Source organism: Euprymna scolopes, chromosome 2 (genome assembly GCF_053919585.1).
Source record: "Euprymna scolopes isolate OS-2025 chromosome 2, ASM5391958v1, whole genome shotgun sequence".
In the NCBI taxonomy this organism is placed as follows: domain Eukaryota; kingdom Metazoa; phylum Mollusca; class Cephalopoda; order Sepiida; family Sepiolidae; genus Euprymna; species Euprymna scolopes.
The window spans coordinates 121272641-121297880 of NC_136483.1; the positions used below are offsets into that span (position 1 = coordinate 121272641).

Genomic DNA, 25240 nt, shown 5'->3' on the forward strand with positions numbered 1-25240 from the left:
TTCAAGCTGATGTTATGAAGTTTATTCAATAATCACGGGAGAAAAGTACAAAAGATAACGTTCAAAAAGGAGAAAAGAAAATACACTTCAATAGAAAAGTAGGCATACAAAGGAAATGGACCAATTCTAAAAATTAAAAAAAAAATGACAGAAAGAAACTCATGATTACTATGTTGCCTTTTGTCAACAGTAGTTGGATTGAGGAGGGAACGCTATTTGCTCCTTGATCCCATTCCAATTTCCTGTTTTAGGCGTAGTAAATAAAGGCAGCACAAACTGATAAAAAGGGGTTAATTTTGAACTTATCGAAACTATTACAATAACTAGCTATTTACGAACGTATATAATAGTAGCACTTTATAGATTACTTTGTGACTGTGAAACTCTTTACTTTTATGTGGTCGTTTCTAGAGCTCTTATTTTCTAAAAAGCATTAGTCATCAAGTTTTGATCTTGGGCAGCCGTCATCATCCTCTTCTGATCATATATATATATATATATATATATATATATATATATATATATATATATATATGATGAAAATAATGGAAATAGTATTCCGACAAAATAGAGAAAATAAAAAAGGAACAAACCGTATTATGTGTTCACCAACGTTTCGTCTTTATTTCACCCAGAGGAAGTCTCGAAATAAAGACGAAACGTTGGTGAACACATAATACGGTTTGTTCCTTTTTTATTTTCTCTCTCTCTCTCTCTCTCTCTCTCTCTCTCTCTCTATATATATATATATATATATATATATATATATATATATATATATATATATATATACTAGCAGGCCGCCCGGCACTGCCCGGTCGTAAAATATGCTTAAATATGATATTTTTTATTAATGCAGATTTCGTATATTATATTGGATCCAATATATAGTAATGATTTAAAATTTTTTAAAAAATGACTCGTGCGCCACCACCGAGAATCTAAAACAAAATGTTTAGCTTACGATTTACTTCTTCCTTTGATTTTAATGCCTGAGCTATGAAGACATACTTGCTGGAAGGCTGAAAGTTAAAACATGAACTATTGCCATTACGTTACTATTATGTTACACATGCATATTCGTAACGCCGTCGTTCGATCATCACCTAGCAAATTCCATTTCTTTAATTTTCACACTTTTGCACCGATTTTCCCCGGCTAAAACTCAAATATAAAGTTTTGCATAGGTTCCAATATCCTATATATTGAGTTTTGTGTCTGTAGACTAAAAACTGACAGAGGAGTTTGGTAGGCAAATTTTTTAAAACAAATATATATATGCATACCTAAATACATATAGAAAGAGATTTGTGTTTATTTTAACCTTTTTACACATAGGATGGGACAGAGTAACTTGCTTATTTGGAATTTCAATTATGCACAAATAAGCAAGTCGCTCTGTACCACCCTGTATTACGCAAGTATAAATCATGTAGAATAATAGTTAACTAAAGATGATCATTCCATAAGAAAACCGAAAAATACTAATAGGTTTGTCTTGTATTTTTGTCTCGCTTGTTAGTCTTTCTACAATATTTAGCAATTTTTGTAATTGTAATTGATCTACAAGAGTTTCTTGACGTTAAAGTACTTGTAACGAAAACAAGACAAGAGTCTCCGTCTAGTAATCTTTTATTAAATTAAGAATCTTACTACTCGTTTACTTGACAAGCGGAAATGTACAGCATTTATAGCTTGGATTATCAAAGAGGAGTTAATCCATAATCACAACATTCTCCCCACTAAATCTTTCATTGATAGGGAACAAAGTCGCTTAAATGCCAGGCTACCCACGAGCTCACAGTGGCCGCCTCGGCAGTCCATGATTTGGGGTCAGAGTACTCAAACAGGAAGGCTCTTCAGTGTAAAATACCTCGCTCTGAAATGTTTCCTTCTTAGAGGAGCAGGCCGTTTCGCACAAGAGTCTGTTTCTGGATAACGTGTTTTCTGTGCTAGTCCTTCATCTGTCAGGGTATCAGGTGTTGGCTCATCCTAAATGTCTGACGGAGCCCCAACGGAGACGGTGTTATTAGACGACATGTCAGGAGCAATTACAGTGCCATGATATTCCGGAGGGGCTTCAGTGTCAGGGGGAGTTGGTCTGTCCTCAAGGAATATCCACGATCCTGGTACGTCTCCGCCAGGTGTTAGGTCACTGAGAGACACATTAGACTCTCTACCATCTGCATGTCGTACTAGAGCTCTACCTCATTCACCAAGGGATCGTTCGTGGTGCAACGTGCATGTTGTCTCAGAAACACAGTACCGGACCGAAAGCACCAAGATGGAAGTGAAGCTCCCGCCGAACTCCATTGCTGAAAAGGTAAAAACTTTTCGTGTGGGATAGCATTCGTAGCAGTACACAATAGGGAATGGCATATAATGCGACAGAAAGGAGAGTTGTCCAATTATCAATCGAACATCCATTATTTGATGCAGCCAATTGATCGATCTTCCAAATAATGTCATTATATCTTTAGCATAAACCGTTACCCTTAAGGTTGTAGGGTGTTGTTCGGCTTATAAATACTTTTCATTCATATAGAAATTGTTGAAGCTGCTCTGACATGAAAGAAACCCCTCTGTCCGAATGTATGTAGGCAGGAGCTCCAAAGACAGCGAATAATGAACAGAGGCATTGTATAATTGCAGTAGCCGATATGCCTGAGCAAGGGAAGGCAAAAGAAAGCCATAAATATTCGTTGACAACATTTAATAATATCGGTACCTTATTTTGCTTGGTAGCGGTCCTTTAAAATCAAGATTGAGTTAAAACAGTTATGCTTGCTTTTATTAAAATGCCAGTTTTGGGTTTATAAAACCGAGGCTTTATTTCATCACACATTCGGCAGGAATTTGTAATTCTTTTTACCTCCTCCACTGAGAAAGGCAAGTTTCTACACCTCACAGCATGAACCATTCAAGTAATCCCGGTGACAGAGATTGTTATGTAGCATTCGGATTCTGTCTCCGCTTCATGCCGTACAGCATACTCAAGACAGTGTTTCAGCTGTTAAGTTCTTGCCGGGTTGGTAACTAACGTCAAAGGAGAAACAAGATCGTTCAATTTTCCACCTCGCTATTTTCTCATTCTTTATTTTGCTTGTAGTCTTAGAGTAGAACATAAAACAACTGATTTTTGTGTCATTTAAAGTGCCGCTCTTTTCTTAATCCCTCCACTATGGCGTAGGCGTCCTTTTCAATTGCGGGGTGTTGTCATTCAGCCCGTGAAAGGGTCGTTGAAAAAAGGCTACAGGACGATCAGCTTGTCTCAAAGAAGCAGCAATTAGCAGAGGAATATTTTGTCCTATTGTTGTAATTGTTGATTTCGCAATATTCTTTTTCAGTCCCACGAATGCCTCAACGGCTTGAGGGGACAGAGGAAACATTTCTACTTGTGTTAATGGATGTATCTTTTCTGAGAACGATGCAATCCATTGGGAGCAATGAGCAAACATGCCCATATCACGTCGAAGGGAAGGCCTATTGTAAGGGACAGGCATCTGGACTAAAGGTCTCAATCGCATCCGGTGCTATAAAACTTTGCTTGTGGTATATCCCAGTAGGTTTAACGAGCATTTGTTGTTTAGAGTAAGGTTGTATTTGTTGATGGCGGACATAAACCGTCTGAGATTTTCGTGTCAATGTACGCAAATGTGTTTTCCAGTATCTCACCCGTTATGATTTGGTCGACTATCCTTTGGAAGCTGGCAACCGAATTCGTAACGCCAAGAGGAATCTTGTGAAATTGATATAGTCAACCGTTCGTCTCGAACGTCGTCTCTAGGCCTAATGGCGATTTGATAGTACGCGCTTTTCAAGTTCAGCTAAACATATGATATTTGGCTACTTCGCCTATCATTTCATCTATCCTGGGGAGTGAGAAGGCGTCCAAAAAAGTAAATCTATTTCTGGTTTGGGAGTAATCTATAACCATTCTCTTTTTATGGTTTTCAGAAGTGGTTATAAGCATATATATAGGGCTCAATTATACCCTCCTCGAGTAGTCTTTTTTTATCTCAGAGTCAATCATTTTTTATTAGTATAAGAACAACGTCTGCTTCTCACTGTTATGAGTTTGCAGTTTTCAGTTAAGCTTCCGAAAAGTGACGGGTACTGGATTTTTGCTGTTGCCAATCCACAATGTTTCAATGCGAGCATTGAACTGCCAAACGGAATTTCAATCTGTGAGTGTTGTTGCAAAAAGTTGTGTCCAGTATCATTTCGCAACAAAGATTTTTCATTACGGATATTTTAGTGGTTTTATAGAAGACGTCATTAAATAGTAAGTCCAGCAAACCATAACCACTTACTTGTGTAAACAATGACGCATTTGCTATTGTTACTCTGCTCGGGGAGGGGACAAAATACAATTCGTTTTACCAAGCTTTCTTTGATCAAATTTTCTGACCTCCCGGTATCGAGCAGAGCATTCGTAGATCTGTTAATTTTCATTTTTACAATAGTTTTTGAAAGGCAGTCAGGCGAGGTGGCTAAAGTTGCAGATGTTTTTCATGAGTGGCTTTGTATAGGGTTTTAGAAAACTTGCATAGATTTGAAAAATGACAAAGTTTTCCGCATTTATAACAACGAGTGTCTCTGGCAGGGCATGGAAGTTTCAGGTGTTTAGATAAACCACAAAAATAGCAGGTATCCCTTTTTAAAAGCGGCAGTGACCGATTGTTCTTGAAGCTTCGTCGGACTATCGTTATGAGGGAAGGCAGTAGGAACGGGTGGGTTTAGCGCAGCGCCCATGGTATCTGACTCTAAATAAGAACTAGACTGTTGTATAGCACATTTGAAGGTATAGGCTTGCTCGTAAGCTGTTCTAAGTGTAAGGGTCTTATTCTCAAGACGACGTTGTCTTACCTGAGCATTACGTAAGCCGTTAATGAAGGCGTCCAAAATGTGTTGCTCTTGGGTCTCTAATGCCATCATTTGGCAGAAGTTGCAATCTTTGACCAGTGTTGGAAGGCTCTTAAGGAAATGGTCCAATGTTTTGCCTGATTCTTGTCGGCGAGTCACAAGTAGGTGTCTATAAAATATCTCTTTTGGGGGCTTTATGTATACAGCGTACACTACATCGATAGCTTCTTCGTAGGTTACACAATCCGAGATAATTTCGTTTACTGTGTGAGACAGACAGTTGGTTAGGAGCGCGCACTTATTAATGGGGCGTCCCGGTCTTACTGAATGTAGAACTTCGATGAAATTTGTAAATGTCGGCAGAATCGCTTTCTGGATCTGTAGTAAATCGCTTTGGCCACATAAATTGTTCCATTCTTAATTGAATAAATTGTAATGAAAACAGGACAGGAGATTCCGTCTAGTAATATTTTATTCAATTGACAAGCGGTTGGATTATCAAAGAGAAGATAATCCATATTCACAACATTACTATCATAAAGTTTGGGTTCTGAAAGTGCATCAGATATTGACCGGTTACTAACAATAGTGGTTCGATGCTGATGGTCAATTTTTGTGAGATCCATACCAATCTGAGTAGTTTTTTTTTTTTTTTTTTTTTTTTGTTCATTACTCTGTATGGTGTCAACATTTGTCTCGTTTTAGTGCCTAGCCTGTTTATGTTCATTTTTAGACAGGCGGACAATTAAACCATTACAATAAAACTAATATTACATTTTTCCGAGGAGGGATTATAATTGTTACATAATTACGGTTGAAACAATTTACCATTAAAAAGTATTTTTAAGGAAAATCTGCTTTGTGTTTTTTAGCGACACCAATTCAATTAAAATTAATTCTTGTTTTGAAAACAATTCCCGCTCATCAGATATATCATATTCTTCACAAAAAGACATTCGGATCTAATGACTTTAAAAGCTCTTTCAAATTAAACGATTGAGCTGTGGAAGCCTTTCCTAGCCGAGATCTGTTACATTTTTTCGCCTGTAATAATGTACACAATTCCCCCTACACAAACACACGTGTTAAGCCTGCTCTTGAGTCATGTGTGGAGAAAGCAAAAAATAAATAAATAAATAAAAAATAAAAAATAAGTTCACGGATTTGTTGATTTGTTGATGAAATGTTGTCATGGAAACGGCGTAGATATAGGAGAAATTCATGCTTCTGACATGAATAAACAGTGAACAACTTCGGGTCAGTAACGAAATCATGTTCACTTCCGGTAAATAACGTTGGGTGCGTTTCTGCTTCCGGTTATGTTTTCACATTTCTAATCACCTATTCTGTTTCCTAGTAAACGAAATCACAATTCACAATGCAAACACCATCTTATTTAATTAAATAAGCTCTCAGGTTTCTGTGGACTACATATTTTACCTTGTTACAAAACACTCATAATTTATTGAAATGGCTTTGCTTAAAAACTGATATCAATTAATTCACAAGCAATAAATCATTATAAGTGTGTCTGTGTTTATCCGCAGACTGAAACTCAATCAATTAAAATATTTTAATAAAAAGCGAATAGAGCTAGTAGAGAGGTAGTAAATACTTTTTATATAAACAATAAGATTTCCTTCTGAATCGTTTACACAGATGATACAGAGAATAGTCACTCATTATCAATACAAGTGATGAAGGAGGTCTTACTGTTCATATAAAGAATATCAACCACCAATGTTTTTTTATTAAGAGATGATGGTATCTAGCGATTTTCCTTACCACTGTACTCAACTCACGAATTTCGCTGTATCACAGGTTCTGGTGTGGGTAGACCAGTAAGTGTTTAGATAGATTTTCCATAAATGGTTAGTTTTATAGCAATTTTAACCTTTGGGGGTAATAAATAACTTCATGTGTGTGACAGCTAAACTTGAAATAAATTAGTTTTATAGACAGAAAACACAATAACACGCAGCAAATATGAGTTTATTAACATTTCTATGAAAATAGTGTCCATTGTATTTTTAGTATAAAAGTGACTCAAATGAGATAGATGAATAAGTACTAATAAATACTCCAAAAGTAATATTGGGCTACAAATAATAGAATCACACTGTAAGATACAATCGCAAAGTTACTCTTTCAATCCAGCAGCAAGAGGAGTCAATGTTATTTTTGCCTTGTTTATTTCGAATGCTCCCTTTTTACGTAACGTTTTACTGATTTCTTTATTCGGTTAAAACCGTTGCATGTCGAAATTACTACGAACTCCTTTCTTTCACTATTACAAAAATGATCATAAAATATTAGTATGGCATTCAAAAACATATTCTTGTTCAGGGTTGCCAGATTGGCCCTTTTAAAACAAATTAAGCGAATTTAAAAATTGTATATTAATTTATTCATTGCGGACTATTATCCTCATCTTTCTTAGTTGTTGTTTTACGACGTTTTGGTCAACTATTCCTCTGGCCTTTGTCAGGTGGTAATCGCGACGAGATAGGAACTCTGAATCACGGACCCGACCATGGAAGATCAGATTTATAAATTAGCGTGGATTTATAAGACCAAAAAATCCAACCTTGATTGCCCTTCGGGGTCTGTGGCGCAGTGGATAGAGACGTTGAATCTCTACGGTTCCAGATGAGAATTGTCTAGAGATAGCGGTTTCAATCCTACCCAAAGCCGGCCAGAGGCTTACTTGGCCAAAACATCGTGAGACAACATCAACTATGGATGGCAGTAATTACTGAGAATGCAGTTAGGAGATTCGGAGTTCTCGTCGCGGTTACGATCTGTGAAATAACAACTAAAAAAGATGAGGATAATAGTCGGCAATAAATAAATTAATAAATAATACTCATCTCAATAATGAATTCCAATTAAATAATATTAAAAATTGTATTTGCCATTTTTCAAAGCATAACGTACCGACTAACGAAAGAACAAGCATTATATTATTTAGATAGATATTGAAGGACACACAGCACATATTATATAAAAGATTTGCCCTGTTTTCATGTTTCGAGTTGTCAACTTAATCAGTGACAGAAGAGATATTTGAGACAAGCATTTAATGCTATCTGAAACGTGGCTGCCTAAAAAAATAAAATGAAATTCTAAAATACCCTACTATTTTTTTAAGCAATAACCGGTCAGTTGAATGTTTGGTGTAAAAATAAAAAATAAAAATATTATATTCTGCACCATTTTTCGAAAATATTAAATGACACGCAGAACATGGCGGTGCTGTCAAGATGTTCAGCGCGTGCGTACATACGATTTACAACGAAATGATCATCACTCAGCTTTAATCAGTAAGAAAACATTTTAGTAATCACTTTTAGATTCTATTCAAGTTTGTGTCGAAAGGCGTATACAAAGCTGTTACCAATGTGAATTTTCGATCACAACGAGATGTGTTTTTCTTTGATAAGATCAAACGTTTTCCAGCAGCCCTATTATGCAAGCAGCTGGAAGAAACGTGTTCGATCTGACAATTTACCTGATGTCACCATGCGATAAACAAAGCGCTTATTTTCAAATGAACTTAGTCTCAGAATAACATATTTTAAAAAGAAACAAACACTACTTTTAACATTGCACCTAAAATACAAACAAACGTTTCGTAATTTACAAATGGACAAAAAGTTTATTTTTATGGAATCTGTTAAACTTTCGACTGTTTTATTTGATATGCAAACATGTTTTATATGCGCACATATTTTTTTAATGGCTGATTTCAAAGTTCTTCAAATAAAATTGCATAAACAGTATACGCTAATCAAGCGGCATTTTGACGTGAAGCTGTGAAATCGACTAAATATTAAATTGTCCCAAAGAAATAAAATAAAAAATAAAATTGTCTAATAATCGTAGCTATTGAGCTGTGGGAAAACATTTTAGCGTGTCATTATTACCGAACAGTAGAAATCACTTCCCTTCTATTAATAGACATATATTAATTGTATAAAATTTGTATAGTTTCCTCTTTTAGTTTATTCTTCTTGACACAAAGGTAAAATATTCTCAAATCTATAGGACTCCCAGCAATATTACGCCATGGAAAAATATAAGACAGAATTTCACAACTCTTCTGTAACATTCGTAAATTACCAAATGAGAAATGGCATCTTTCTTAATTTATAGACAAAAATCCTTCTACAGCTGTAATGTTCTCATCTTATTTGCACGATCCCCGCTATGTAATTATTTGGACTCTAGTTCTTACGTGTAGATCAAATTGTCTGGATTTTTAAGCTCACCACTATCATTTAAACAAGACATATCCTCTATATATTGCTTCCACCCTTGAAATGCACCTTTCTGGCATTACTACACATTTTCAACTAGCAGATCGTGTAAAACTAGTTTTACTCTTAATTGTGTTACACTAAAAACACTTTCATACTTCAATCAAATAGTTTTATTTTTACGTCTTTCCAAAATTAAATCTATTATTTTATTCAATCCAAAAACTAAATCTATTAATTTATTCTATCAAAAAATTAAATCTATCATTTTATTCAATTCCTTAATTGAATGTAGATGCAGAGTCTTTGTATACAAAGTATGAAAAACATAAATCAAAATCGCTCTGGCTCTCTTGCGTGTATAGCAGAATAATAATATTGATCTGAATATAGTATATAATCAATAAAATCGATTTGAGATACAATTTTTATTTACAAACATACTTGGATAAAAAAACATGTTTATATTGAAATGTTTATAAATGTTTATTTTGTATACGCTAGCACATAATGCATAAAACACAACGACTGACTTTATTTTATATAATAAATTAATATTATTAAATCATATGTATTGAATACTGTTTATTTGTGACTCATATATTTTCTTTCTTTCTTTCAATAAAAAAGTGCTACTGATTGTTTGCCTTTATTTTATTTCTTATGTTCTCCTTTCAATCACTTTAAAACTTTCCTTCCTTTTTCATTTTCATTTATTTTCCATCAAACATTTCATTTGTTTTCCCATTCCCTCTTCTTTTCTCCTGTTATCTCCTCTTTTCTTCTTTCGTTTCACCCATCCTTCGTTTCTTAATTTCTTCGGGGTTTTTCTACCGTCCCTTCCTTCCCTCGGCACTTCCTAATTGCATTCTTTCATTTCTTCCTCCTCCTTTTCTCTTATCTTCATTTCCGTCATCCTCCATTTCCTTCCACATTTCAATCCTCCCATTTATTCCTCCTGTACTCCTTCATTTATTTTCTTTCTCGCCTTTTCACACTACCAATTATCTCATTTTCTTTTCAATTCTGTTTCTTTTTTTCTAATAGCTCCACGTGTCTTTTTATCTTTTGTTTTGTAGACCTGGAAACAATACGATATCGATCACAGCGGTTACATTGAAGCCGATGAACTCAAGGTAAATACAAAATAGATCAATATATAAATAAAAAATACATTAATACAAAATTACAGTACACAGAAAAAAATGATTGATTGGCCCCCTCCTACTAGAGTCCTAGGTTTAACATAAAATTGCGTCTTATTTGTCAGCTTTTTGGTAAGTGTGGGGTCATATCTTAGTTACAACCGTTCCCAGGGTAACCCTGACCCGGAGTTATACTATTTGTTAGGATCTCATTAGGATTGTGTTAATTATTAATATAATCTGTCCTAAGTATGACAACACGAAATTACATCGAATGGTTTACACATAAATTTACCCACACGAATAATATATTTGAAGATAATAATTTGAAGCAGATAAAACTGTTACCAAATTACTCTTACTGGATTCAACGTTAAATAACACCAAAACGGTGTATATAAACCTTTAAAACAAAACTAAACCCAAATAAATCTACCGAAGATTAAAGCTAAGAAAGTACTCTTCATCTCCGAGGAAGTATGACTTTACAATATGCCTTAAATAAGCAAAGCCCTAACCCACTTCGAGTTGTCTGATGTAACTGAAATTTTGCATATGCAATGATTTATATCTGTATGCGTTTTGTGGTACATTACATCTCTGAACTAAGTATAGTTTCTAATTTAAAGGTGTTTGAACTGAGATAGTCTGTTGAGTGAAATATAGTCTGTTGAGTGAAATATAGTCTGTTGGATGATTCGGTGATGTGTCATAACGACAACACATCCAGCTGACCCTTTACATTGCTCCATCAGCCTTGCCAAGGGCTGACCAGTTCAACACATCTGTCAGATCACATTAAATGGACTGGAAATACTGCTGTACAGACCACTCCAGTTCGTATATCTCTTCGTTCATAGCCTTGGTGACGTTATGCAGCTCACCTGGTTAACTACAGATGAGATCTTGTCGACCATGTAAGCCAATGTCTCTTGGTTTCCGTAATATCCTCCAACATTTTTCGAATCAGTCTCACGTCCCTATTCAATGCTGTTCAAACAGTACTGTATTCATAACTATGGATAAAAGCGCCGTTTTCTATTGCGTTTAAAATACATATACTCTTTCAATATTACCAGATTGTGATCATCTGGTCAAAGTGGGTTATTACTCTGATGATCAGTCTACACTCGTGCTTTTTTTTTTACACATTGATCACCACTTATCAAGGCCCGGAAGCCACTCAGGGATAAGGATTATTGCAAGTACATTACATTAGTGTGGAGATTTGATGAAGTGTTTACTTAAGGGGGCGGTTCATTAGGAATTTGTTAACGTTGGACTTGAACACATCCAAGTTGTAGTCAGGTGGGTAGCAGGCAGACGTGCAGTTCTAAGAAAGAAGCTTTGTTCATGGAATCCGCGTTTTGGTTTAGGCACAGATATAGAGTGGGGGAAATTTTTCACAGTGGATTCAGCTAGACGGGTGTTTTTCGTGAAAGATTGGCGAGGGGGGACCAGAGATTGGAGTTCAGACGAGCACCTGCCATGAAAATAAAGATAAAACTAGGATAGGCTCGCAACGTCTCTTCTGTGGGAGAGAGGTTGCAGGGTAGAGAATAGGGCATCCCCCACTAAGCCACGAAGTCTATTTTGTACTTTGTCAAGGCAGGATAGGCTGTTTTTAGCAGCTCCTGCCCAGATATGGCAACAGTATTCCATCCTTGGACGTACTTGGCTTTTATATAAATAGAGAATTGCATCAGTAGTGAGATATCTTCTGGAGCGGTAGAAGGATCCCACCATCTTTCCAGCGACCTTGGCAACAGACTTGATGTACGATATTTTATATCAGGAAATTATCTACCTCAATGTCTGTACCGTCTTATGAAGGATCGCGAAGTCCTATAGACAATTCGTTAACCGGTTTACAGAACTCAGGATATATTGGTAATCATCAGTGATATTTCTATATATCTATATACACACTTTTTGGACTAGTACATCATGCATGTCGTACCATGACTGATCATTTCGTCATGCAATCCGGGTAATTAGGAAAGAGGACTACTAGACACTATCTTCGAGTGTCTAAGGTCTCTCTGTACAGGGGTTTGTTAGAACAACCTGATATAAGGATACTTTTACCTTTAAGTAAACCCCGACTTAATATTCAAAATCACATAGAATTCGTGACCCTAATAAGATCTCCTTAAGATGAATAACCTACAGGGAATGGTGCACCTTCTCTAAGTGATGTTACCGCAAGTAACGACACGGAGCTGGATAATCCACCAGATTAGATGAATTCTTGCCCTAGAATACAGTACACCAAGAGACCACAAGAAAGGTATATTATAACATATTTAAAAGCTCAATTGGATAGAGGAAAATTATGTTCTCAACTCTTTACTAACTCAGTGTTTGAGATGTAAAGGAGAACTTTAATAGAATATTCGAATATCTATGTATTAGATTGGTGCAAGAATAATGTCGTTTATACATATATATATATATATATATATATATATATATATATATATATATATATATATATATATATATATAGTTGAACGTCAAAAAACGATATTATTTTTGCACCAACCTAATATCTAATATTGAGATAAAGTGTTAGCCCCCAGGAAGGGGCCTCTTGATTTTTAAGAACTTTGACTGAAGGAAAATAAGAGAAGGGGTAATTTGTTTTATTGATCCCTGATCTTTTTGGGACACTATATCAGAATTTCCGGCACAAAATGTCTGTTGCTTACTTTCTCAACTTTCTCAATGAGTTAACACAGCACTTCCTCCTGTACAACCAACCAGTTAATGTCTTCCTCTACTTTAGCTCGGAAAGTGGCGATACCATTATCACCTTGGCCCTTGCCTATTATATCTCTTCAATGAGAGGTCACTGTCCTACTTCGGACTTCGTCTGAACCAGTGAAAGTTGATTACATCTCTCTTAAAGGTCGTGTCATCCATTTCTGATTCCCACTCTATCATTTCTATCTCTAATTGTTTAGAAATCCATGACAACACAACTGCACATGTATTGTCCTTACCGGTCAAATATTCAACCTTTCAGTAGTAACCACTCAGTTTCAAGACCCACTATGCTATCTTTTTGTTAGTCCACTCTCTTTATTTAGTGTAAAGACCGCCTTATTTAGTTGTTAGTCTAATTTTTGCACCGCGTAAAGAATCGGGCATGCCTCCTTTTCAATTGTCAGCATTCTGCTGTCTCAAAAAAGCCAATGGGACAGAAAATACATGAAAATGTTTTCCAATATTTCTGGAATTGGTTCTTCTTTTTCGGAATATGGCTGCGTTAACAGCGCGCCTATATACCTATCATTGACGTTTGTTTAGAGAGCCATGTGTATGTTAACTAAGATACTACGATCAAATGCTGTCCCACATTGCTGAGTCAATTTAAATTTATCATGTTTCTGTGTGAGTGCTATCAATGAGCCAGCTAATGCTAATAAGTTAAAAGCTGACACGATTCCTTTATAGTAGCCGATTTCACATGTGAGCCCTTGCACCTACCTCCCTCTCATGGGTTCTGGCATGACCCAAATTTGCTAAACTTTGTCCTTCAATCTTTGTTGATGATGATGCTAAAATACTTCCTCAGGAACTACCACTTCAGCAGATTCAAATTCAACCCGTGTTTTCGCAACCTCTCAAATATTTTCTTTATGTATTTAAAATGTTCATGAGGACTCTTGCAAAATACCTGATGTTATTCAAGTAGGCCATGGTTCTCCATGCTACCCAACACTATCAGTATGAGCATTGAACATTCAGAATATCATCACTCTGAATTAAAACAACCTTCTTTTCTTTTTAGAGGCACTTGATGATACACGCACTTTAATTGTAAGATCGAAAAACAAGATGATTACCAAACGGTAAATATGTCATCAATTAGATTTAATGACTGTGTTCAACCGTCTAAAATCGACACAAAAACGTTATCCGCCATCTCTTTCTTGATGATTACAGTCGAGAAGCGACAAGGCGACATCCATATCGTTTATCAGCCGGGTGTATCCCAATGGCTTCCCCTTCTCTATTTTCACAGCCCGACGTGCCATGAGGATAGACTCATGCCGCTTAACCACAACATCACTCAACCTGACTTTCTTCTCCTGCGGCCACTCTTCTCATATGACTAACTCACGGCACAATTTAGGCTTTGTAAAAATTAAACATCACCCTTGATTCTATCCATTTTCATTCACTGCTTTACTGACCATCAAATTCGGTGCGGCAACTTCTGCTCAGTTAGTAACTGTTGGCATATCTCCGTCTGCGTTAGAGACACCGACTTTCCAGTATCAATCAAAGTTCTTACTTGGGGGCCCTCTACCGATACTTCATAGCTCGTTCTCATTTGTTAACAAGGAGAACACTTGTGTCTTTTTCTAGTTTCTACTTCCTCGGTTCTGCTTCTTAGAATGTCTCCCTTGCTTTACCCCATAGCTTGCTACTATTGAAATCGGTGCTGAAAGTAACAGTCAATCCTGAAACCTATCTTTCTCTATTTTAACTCTCTAGAGAGATTAAAATAGAGAAAGATGAGGACACAGTCATGATTTGTCTCCTGTGAGGGTACCAATATTGGAACAGCCTAACCTTTTCCGAAAATGCACCTCCTCCCTAGGCCTGCTATCCTGCAGCGCCAAAACTTCCATGACCCACATTTCTGATCGCATGCGCAACATATCATGTGTTAAGTTTTTTATTTTGCGCCAACTGACTCGTTGGTGTTTCTCGAAGCCTTCCTCTTATGACAGGAAGTTACGCTTCCTCTTATGACAGGAAGTTACGATCGGGGTCGTGGGCACATTTCCGAATTATTTATTCCTAGTCACTCTGTATCACAGATCCTCATGCCCGAACTCCCCGCCACTGCTATAGCTCAGTCCTGCCAATCGAGGAAGTGTTCTTCAATTATTCGAGCATCTCAACACGTCCAACACACTGGCGCTCGTTCTCTCTGGATGGGTCCATAGTAGTCCTTCTCCTTGGAGTCCCGATTTTCTTTTTAACCCTCGGATCATCCCCAGGGCCTCTCATTGTCAATTTCAAAATTTTAGTTCTCGGCCAAGTTCGTGGTGGGCCTGTAAATATCTCTCTGTACGTCTGCCCTTCACGTAGTCTATTGATGAGAATAGCGTGTACATGTCCACTCGAACACTGATAAACCACTATTTTTGGACACCTCTGTGAACCGTTGTCTCGTTAACCTCTGGATAGCTTCAATTACTGGCTGACTGCTCACTGACAAACTGTCTTACGAACTGCTCCCATAGTTTGGACCAATTTAATCTGGGTTCTTCCTATACAATGAACTTGGAGACCGATCCTATCGATCTTTCATAGACTAATAAGACTATTTCTCCGTCTGCTTTTGAATGTTGGTCAGTAATTCCTGGAATTTTTCAAGCTTCTCATGAATAGGTACTTTACATCCTACCAGGTTCCTGACCTCTTTGTACATTTCTTCTATACGACCTACAATTTCTATGGCCTCCGCCTTATGATCACTCGTTATATCACAGCGAATTTCGTTGTTCTATTTTCTTGATAACTCACGAGCCAAGGTGAAAAAGAACAAACAAGCCAGACGGTGCTGGTTCTTGTCGATACGTTTTCTTTTCATCTTTGATCCGCAGCTTTTTCTTGAGATTTTTAGATCGTAGTTGATCAACTAAAGCTCATTTAGTTTTAGTCGACTCCATGGTGCAACAAAATACATCAATAGTCTATCAGTATTTCAAGTTTGATTGAAAATTAACCAGTGGCTTCTAGGCATATGAGGAGCTAACAAACAAATAGACAAGAATACACTTTATTTACATGGATCATTCAAAATACATGTTCGAGCTTGAATCGTTATTTATAGTTACACAGTAGGGCACACCATTATTTTCATATCAATTGGTTTTGTACGAACATATTCGATAAATATTTAAAAGAAATTACCAGTGTATGAGATAAATACAGCATCGCCACGTAATATGCTCGTTATAAAAGTTGTATATAGTTTTTGTAACGAATGCAACGAAGGTTAAATACGCCTTTATATTGTAATGTAGTACCCTATGTCTGTTTGCAACTAAAACTGCGTCATAAGAGAATATTTATTCGTCATGCTAACACAATTATAAAACAATAACAATGATAACAATAAACACCAACTTGTTTAACATAATGTAAACTTAAATGTTCGTATGAGTACGTTTCCTTATTATCGGCCCTTCTCAATACTGGCGACGAGAAATCGAACTTATTCGAACAATAAATTTTGCACACAAATTTGGACTTATACCGGATACAGTTAACCACTTGAAATTATTCGGACAATAAATTTTGCACAAAAATTTGGACTTATGCTGGATACAGTTAACCACTTGAAATTATTCGGACAATAAATTTTGCACAAAAATTGGACTTATGCCGGACACAGTATAACCATCATCACAACTGGAATGTTGAATATTCGAAAAAAAAAAAAGACTTAGGTTGGTGTCTTCGGATAAATTGTTGATTAACAGAGTAACGTACTGGAATTTTAACACACAAGGTATACCAAACCTGCGAAAGGAAAAACACTTAGAAAATAAAAAAATGTTTTCGTTCTTGAGTATCACGAAAAAGATTTCCAATCGGTGTTTTAAAATTTAAATCGTTTGACCACACACAAAAAAAGAAAACCCAAGAAAAATGTCTGTCAGATTTTCTTCGTTATTTTTTATTGTTTAATCAGGAACATCAGAAGTTTGAACAAGCTTATTTCGTTCTTTCACTAAGAAATCAATCATTTATCTTCTAGTGAGAAATGTTATAAACCGTGTGAAATATATGTATATATATATATATATATATATATATATTAACACGAAAAAATCGGTAACCTATTTTATATGACGAAAAGTGGAGGATTCAAAAGTTCTATGTTTGAAATTATTAAATAATAAAAGGAACCACAGCTATATAACTAGGAGAGAAATTCCAAGCAAACCAAATAGAACAAATGGAAAAGAACAGAAATTTCAAGAAAGGCCATCTTAAAAATTGAAAATATTCATATCTTTTTCCATACTCAACATGAACAGAAAAATATACACAGTATTGGGTAGGGGTCAAATAATTAAAATGAAAATGAATTTTCACAAAACACTATTTGACTGCTATTGATAATTTATATTACGACTCTGAAAACGAAATTATGTTGGCTTCATATTTCAGATGATATGGTGATCTTTATAATACGAACTGTGCGAATTAAATCGATTTTAAAAAAGAAAATTGGGTACGGTTTAAGATATAAAATCCATCAATTATATATTGCCATAAAAATAAGTCACCTTACATTTGTTAAAGCGCTAGAAATGTTTAGCTCTAAAACGCCTCTTAGTCACAAAAGGTGAAAATGTGTGAATTTCATAAGAGGCGAAGTCTACACTACTTTTGTTAGTTTAGTTATTAAACACTTAGATAATTTTAATTTGTTCGATTGGAGAGCTAACAACTTTCCATGTCTAAGTTAGTATCGAATACGGATGCAGAAATCAGGATAAGTGTTCTTAATAAAATAGAGAATTAACTTGATTTAACACTTCAACATATCGAGGAGGCCCCCTTAACGTTTTATTAGTTATCTCAGGTTCAAAAGACATTGAACAAAGCGAAATATCATATATTAGAGAAAATCCGTAAACAAAAGGGAAAAGTAATTCATAACTAAATTTGATAAAAAAAGAAAAATATTTTGCCTCTATGCTTTAGTTTCGTACAAAGATTTCAAATATAAAAATATAATGAAAAAAGAGATTAAGAAAAGAAGATTGAAAGTTCAATGTGTTCAAGAATGTTCTGGAAGAAATAGTTGCAAGAAGAAATTAAGTACACATGTTTCTTTCGGCTGTCACGTGTGTGTTTGAGTATGTACAAATCTTTGCTTAGTTTGTGAGAGGGTATTACCAACTTGTGTGCGAAAATATTCGGTTCATGGTGTGCTGGTGTTGTGTTTAATAATCAGTGAAAGTCTTTTTTATGCATGTATGTATCCCAGGGGGTCGTTTCTTATGGTGCCTGCAAGGATTTTCTGAATGTATGTGCCCCAGGGGGTCACTTCTTATGGTGCCTGCTAGGATTTTCTGAATGTATGTGTCCCAGAGGATCGCTTCCTATGGTGCCTGCTAGGATTTTCTGAATGTATGTGTCCCAGGGGGTCGCTTCTTATGGTGCCTGCTAGGATTTTCTGAATGCATGTGTCCCAGGGGGTCGCTTCTTATGGTGCCTGCTAGGATTTTCTGAATGTATGTATCCCAGGGGGTCGCTTCTTATGGTGCCTGCTAGGATTTTCTGAATGTATGTATCCCAGGGGGTCGCTTCTTATGGTGCCTGCTAGGATTTTCTGAATGCACGTGTTCCAGGGGGTCGCTTCTTATGGTGCCTGCTAGGATTTTCTGAATGTATGTGTCCCAGGGGGTCGCTTCTTATGGTGCCTGCTAGGATTTTCTGAAAGAAACTGCGTATTGAAGATTTTATCCGATCAAGAGTCGATACGTAAATACATTTACTGACGCTGCAGCTTTCGAACAATCATTTCTACTATTTTACAAATATTTTTTGAGAGTTTTTAAAGTTACAAAATAAATATTTTGTAAGGATTTAAATTTCTTTTATGATAAATATGATTAATGCGTTTTATATCGAATTATCTGCAATTTTCTTTGGGACTAGCGCTTTACAATTATACAGAAAGATTTGTTTATAGCTATAGATTCGGATCTTCTATAATTATAATTAAGTTTAATTTTCATAAATAATCGAAGTTGTGCTATGATTTTGTTTTTCATTGTTGTATTTATTAAAATATATTTTCTTGAACCAGTAATCGATTACCTGCAAGTGGCGTTCATTAAGAATTATTCTCCGTATGAAGTCAGGTTTCAACATGTCTCTCCGTTATTTATTGCGATGTGTAAAGCGTTCATTGAATTATAAGTATTTTCATAGTCAGATTTCCGCTGAACTAGTTTCTTAGTGTTTTAACATTATTAAGAAAGAGCGCGAGATCAATTGTGACGCAAACTACGATAACATCTAATTGTCAATCATTATTTCTGCTTTTAACGACGGCACGTGTGTGGTTTGCACATTTTCGCATAGTAACTTAATTATGTCCATATTTTACCGGGGTTATGTTACTAGAAAGACATTTCTAAGCAAAACAAATATCCGTCTCTTGAAACAGCGAAAGTAATTTATTACCTTTGTATTTGCTCTTTATTCGTAATATGATTTGAAAATGATTTCAATCGTCCGAAATATATACACACGACCGCGTGTCTGCATGCGTGTGTATAAAAGACAAAAAGGAAAAACAATTAAACACAAAAGGAAACTGTTGTTTAAAGTTAGCAGAAGGAAAGGAGAAAAAGAAAGGAAAAAACAGATCAAACGAACAGAGATCTTACCGCGTGTGTGTCGGGTGAGGTTGGGCGAAAGAGAGAGAGAGAGAGAGAGAGAGAGAGAGAGAGAGAGAGAGAAATCAAGATGGCGCCCATAGTTTTAAAAGTTTTGCTCTGGTGGAAGTTACGCGAAATCATGCGAGAGACGTATAAAAGGAGGGGGCAGGTTAGGTCGGGCAGAGGCAGACAGACGAAGGTTGGTGACAGTGGTGGTCTCAAACCCGGCGATTGTAGACTTGCAAAGACGAATTCTTTTTTTTTATTTCTTTAATTTTGTTGTCCTTAACCAAGAACACTCCAGAAACAAAAATCAAACGATATATTTGACTGGTTTCAGTGTAATAAACAAATTTTTCAGAAAAAAATGAAGAAAATTTGGCAATACAAATTAGGAATCTATATAACAAAATATTAATTTATTAAAAATATGCAAATGAACAATATTGAAATTTGTTTGACAGATTTTGCCGATGGTCATATACACGGTATTTCATAATATCTTGTCACATTAAAATAAGCTTGTAGTGATTGAATCGTGAAGTTATTCCGATAAACGTTAAAAAGCAAATAGCTTTAATTGCAATCTTTTTCTTACCCTGTTTCCTTTGGGGTTCGCTTTTCTCTTCACTTCTAAGGGCAAGGAACGTGTTATCTGAAAGTATTTTCAACCAAGGAAACTCATTTCAAATACCAAAAGTAACAAGTCTGTGTCGATGTAACAAGTTGACGTGAACTTAGAAACTCCTTTAAAACAAGGAAATAAACAGTCAAAAGCTCGGGAGACTTCACCATCAACTAGTAACAAAGAACTCAAGAACGTGCCCTCAATCATCCCTACATGCCTTTGGCCAGGGGAGGTAGAAAGGAATATTCAATGACTCACATTTCTTCATCTGTAACCTCTGATCTCGTCCGAGTCACTATTCTGATCGACAATGATCAGATGTGACCTTTTTCATGTAAGACTTGTTGGTTGCGCTGATCAGTCTTTCATTCATGACCGGTGCTTGTTAGTTTCTCACGCGTCAGGGTTGATATGCCGTCGTCTCGCTGGTCGGTCGCCCGCCAAGGAAAAAGAAATAGTAATTCACAATTCACCTTCCGATAGGAAGGCAACTCAATGCACAGAGGAAAAAAACAAACTCAGCTTCTAGTCTACTGATTAATTTTCAAACACTAATATATATATATATATATATATATATATATATATATATATATATATATGGCTCTTACAGTTCAAAAATATTGTTCATTTAGTCGACAATCAGTTTTTAGGCCTTCCCTTTTTCTTTCTTTCTTGGTAGTGCGGCATTAGTAATACGGGACGTCGTGGAGAAGGAGGGTAACTGAATCACTGATTGACTGTCCCTCTTACTCGCTGGCTGGCTGATTTTTTTGGCTTGCATATGATTATATAGTGCAGGGTGGGGTAACGTGAGGTGTTTCCCTCAACCAATTAACCATGACAGCGTCACTTCTACCAGGTCTAGATTGGCCCCCTTTTAGAATTCCCACGCAATCGCACTTCTACGGTTTCGAGCTGTTTATCAGACTTTCGGGGTCACACTCGTGATCTCTAGGTCAGATGACTGTCCTTGAGGTGTAAATATTCATTCTCCAATTTATGGATTCGCATTATTTGCACCAGTTCACCGCATATGTCTTCGCCCAACCTTTAAAGTGACGTTGTTGAATGATGAATATAACACAATCATTTATTATTTTGTAGTTTTCTCTCAGCAGGGATTTTTGCTGTCGCCCAGGCGCACCATATTTAATAAAGAGGTATGTTTGCCCGTTTTTATAGTGAATTTAAAGTTTTCGCTCCCTCCCTTGGGAGCCCAGCCGCCCTTCGGGTCGGTCATGTCACATATCTTGCGCACACGTTCTTACACGCTAGCAAGAGTCAGACGAATAGAAACGAATTACTACTTACATCTGTACACGTACTAACAAGAACAAGGTAAGCACACAAACAGTGCTGCGCTGCCAAATACTCACCTACGTATATTACTTATATACACATATTATTCGCACTATGAACGTATTGACCTATACATTTCTAAGCCTTGTGACTACTAACTCAACTTTCGTATTGTATAAAAATATTTCGTTTCTTTCCATTTTAATATGCATGTCCATATATTTCATTTTCTTCATTCGCTAAAACATGACTTTCATACACAATTTATATAATTTGTTGGTGCTGTGTTTAGCAATAACTCAAAAATTTGATTGTCGTCCAAAATGGTTCTATCAACGCCAGGGAGCCCGCAACAAGCCAAACCGAGTGTTTATTTTGAAGAAATATATTTCGGAGATATACTCCTTTGTCAATCTATATATTTTTTCTCTTTTTCTTCGCCATGATGTCAAGTGGAAGAATATTCAATTAATTAAGTTCACATGATGTTAGCTGCGGGGTTTTTATGTTGTCGGATAGAACGCGTGGTTGCGCGGTTTGAAAATCTGGGTAGTTTTTTATTTATATCCATTAGAAACGTTGAGTGAAATTTGAAAATAAAACAAGATAAGTGTTTTTGATGTTTTTGATACACGTTTGATGTTTTTGATACACGTTTGAAGCCAAATAACTGCACGCGAAATTTTTCTTTATAAAATAAACGAGTGTTTATTTTTGAGAAATATATTTTGGAAATATACTCCTTTGTCAATCTCTGTATTATATATATATATAATTTTGATTTAACTTTACTATTTTTTATTTATTTTTTTCCCAGAAATTCTTGCGCCACCTGCTGAAACAAAGTAACCGTGAAGCGACTGAAGATGAACTAATTTGTTATGCTGAAACTATCGTAAGTCACATTTTATTTTTTATAATGCAGGCCAAGACCCACTGGTTATAGTGTCAATGTGTAGCATTTCATTTTCGATCTCTCGCATCATTCTAGATTTTACATATCGGAAGATGGTAAAATGGTGCCAAAACACCATACAAATATAGTGAATAAAAATAAACACTATTTACATGTAACATACACACACACACACACACACACACACACACACACACACACACACACACACATATATATACATTAAAAAAAATTATATATATATTCAAAAAGTTCAAGTTTACAAGCAATAATTCTGTAAACTTAATGCGAGTATAAATATTAATACTAATATTTAAATCCTAACCAGATGAAAAGGCTCAATATTCGAGATATAGCATTGATAAAAAGAAATTCAATTAGAATTTACAATTTATTATTCGACAAGGAATACAAGTTGAAAACTTTAAATTTTCTTATTCCATAGTGTTTCAAAGAAAAGCCCTTATCCTCAGAGTTAGCAAAATAATACGCATAGGCAGGCTATAAGTTTATTGGTTAGCATATAAATTGACAACTACAAAATATGAGAGAAGTCATATTTGCATCACAGTTGATAATAATGCAGAAATATATAGGTTAAAAGGATTTTCCAAATGAAGTTCAGACTTGACGAGAAAAAAAATTGGAAACGTGGTACAATCAATAGAAAATATTGATTGATTAGATGTAGAAATGCAAGTTCGAGAGTAATTTGTAATAATTCAAGTGGTAAATTCCAGATGCAAAAATGGCTTCTTTGTTGCGGTAAAAGATAGTTTCACGGAAAATATTCTAAGTGAAAAAGTTAATATTGGCCTCACAACGAGAGAGAGAGAGAGAGAGAGAGAGAGAGAGAGAGAGAGAGAGAACGTAGGTTAGGGGGCATATTATATTGTGTTAAGGATGGGGTCCTGTTGCAGCTGCTTAAATATCTGCGTGTGTAGATTTGTTACTGTTATTATTAAAGTCAAATACCATAGGTATCCATTCAGATGTTTTATTGTTATTTTTGTACGTCAGCAAATTATGTCTGTTTATACGCGATGCTCTGATGATAGCTTCTTTTACTATTTTGTGGGGGTAGTTGCTGTTGCGTCATACTCAGATGTGTCTGTAAAAATTCTATTAATGCGCAGATATTAGTTGTAGATGATGGATTTTTTTGTGATTGATTGGCAGCTGTCAAAGTTCAGCTACCTGTGCCTGCTGTGACAGTTGTTGATGTGTTGATAGAAGTTCATTAGTGTACTTTTGCTGTGTGGCCAAATGATAAAGGTGTCATCTATGTATCTGTAGTAACGTAATGGTTTGAGGTGGTATATGTGCATGTATTTTTGTGTGAATGTGTGTATGAAGATGTTGGCATAGCTATGAACCATTTTAGTTTCCATGGCTGCGCTTTTTATTTGTAAAAGTGTTGGTTATTGAATATAAAGTTGTTGTATGTTAAGATGAACTGTATACTGTTGCATATGTCTGTGATGTTGGTGTATTGTAGATTCTGGGTGCATAAAAAACTTCTGCACGTAGATGTTCCTTCCTCATGTGGAATGTTTGAATAGAGTGAGGTACATCAGTTGTGACTAAAATGGTGTTAGGCAAGTTTCGGATTTTGTGTGGAATTTATAAAAGTGTGTAATGTCTTTAAGGTGGCTAAGGATGTTCGGCAGCAGGGGGTTGAGAATGCTGTTGATACACCCCTTGATGTTTTCTGTGGGGGTTCCAATGCTCGAAACGATAGGTTTACTAGGTGGTAATATTTTGAGAGCCATGCGGTATGTTTCTGGGGCTTTGTTAATCGATACCTTAGTGTTTCTTGTGTGGGCGGTGAACGAATATGCTGCTGATTATTTTCTGGGATTTATGGAGTTTGGAGATGGTATAAAAGACAGTTTGGTTAGATACTAAGTTTCCGACAGTCGTCTTTATGGTGTGATCTAGATTGCTGATTAGGGTGTTGACTTTTAATTTGAATGTGTGCGTGGAGTCATTGGGAAGTGATTTGTATAATTATTTGTTTGCTAGCTGTGTGTTTACTTCCGTTATGTAATCATTGGTGTTTACAATGGCGATAACTTTTCGTTATCGTTATGAGATTGTTGTTCTGTTGTGATTTTATCGCCCGCCGTTCGTCCTTTGTGATATTATGATTGGTGTATTTGTGAAGTTTTCTATGGTGAACTTGTCTAGATGTTTTTTATTGTGTTGTTGTGTGCGTATATGTTTAGGTTGCATCCATTAGAAGGTGTTCAATGTGTAGCGTTTGAAGTCTTTGCACCTGTGGTTGTGTTGCACGTTTGTTGTTGGCTGTTGGTTGGTTGTTATTATGGAAGTATTCTTAGAGTTTTATTCTTTTGATATAGTTTTCCACGTCGTAAATCCACAGGATTAAGATTTTTGAATGGTCAGAATGAGAGCCCTTTAGCTTATAGTGTTGTTTCATTTTCACGAGAGTTGGTGGTTCTATAGGTTAGCAATGTTGGTGGACTGTGTTTCTTTGGGGTTGTTCTGCGTATTCCTATTTTTGAGAAGCTTTCTGGGGCTGTATGCATTTTGTTGGTTTTAGATGTGTTTTAAATTTTGATCTTTGTTGATTAATGTGTTTAGTTTCCGTTGTGTGGATTGTAGACTTTTGCAGAAATTCTAGAGTATATTGTGTTGAGGGCTGTGGAGGTCTCAGTAAATATAGTTTG

The 25240-nt window shown here is 35.9% G+C and overlaps 1 protein-coding gene across 3 annotated transcripts in view; it reads left to right on the top strand.

The window, feature by feature from the left end:
* The window catches only part of LOC145295734 (calbindin-32-like), a 250356-nt gene that overhangs the window by 125168 nt on the left and 99948 nt on the right, over positions 1-25240 (top strand). For all 3 annotated transcript variants that reach the window (XR_013869885.1, XM_080141493.1, XM_080141492.1), the window contains exons 5-6: positions 10205-10261; positions 22449-22526. Coding sequence is in view for 2 of the 3 variants with exons in the window: in XM_080141493.1 (XP_079997619.1) it covers positions 10205-10261; positions 22449-22526 (135 nt within the window). In the remaining variant the exon portion in view is untranslated. The remainder of the gene's footprint in view (positions 1-10204; positions 10262-22448; positions 22527-25240) is intronic.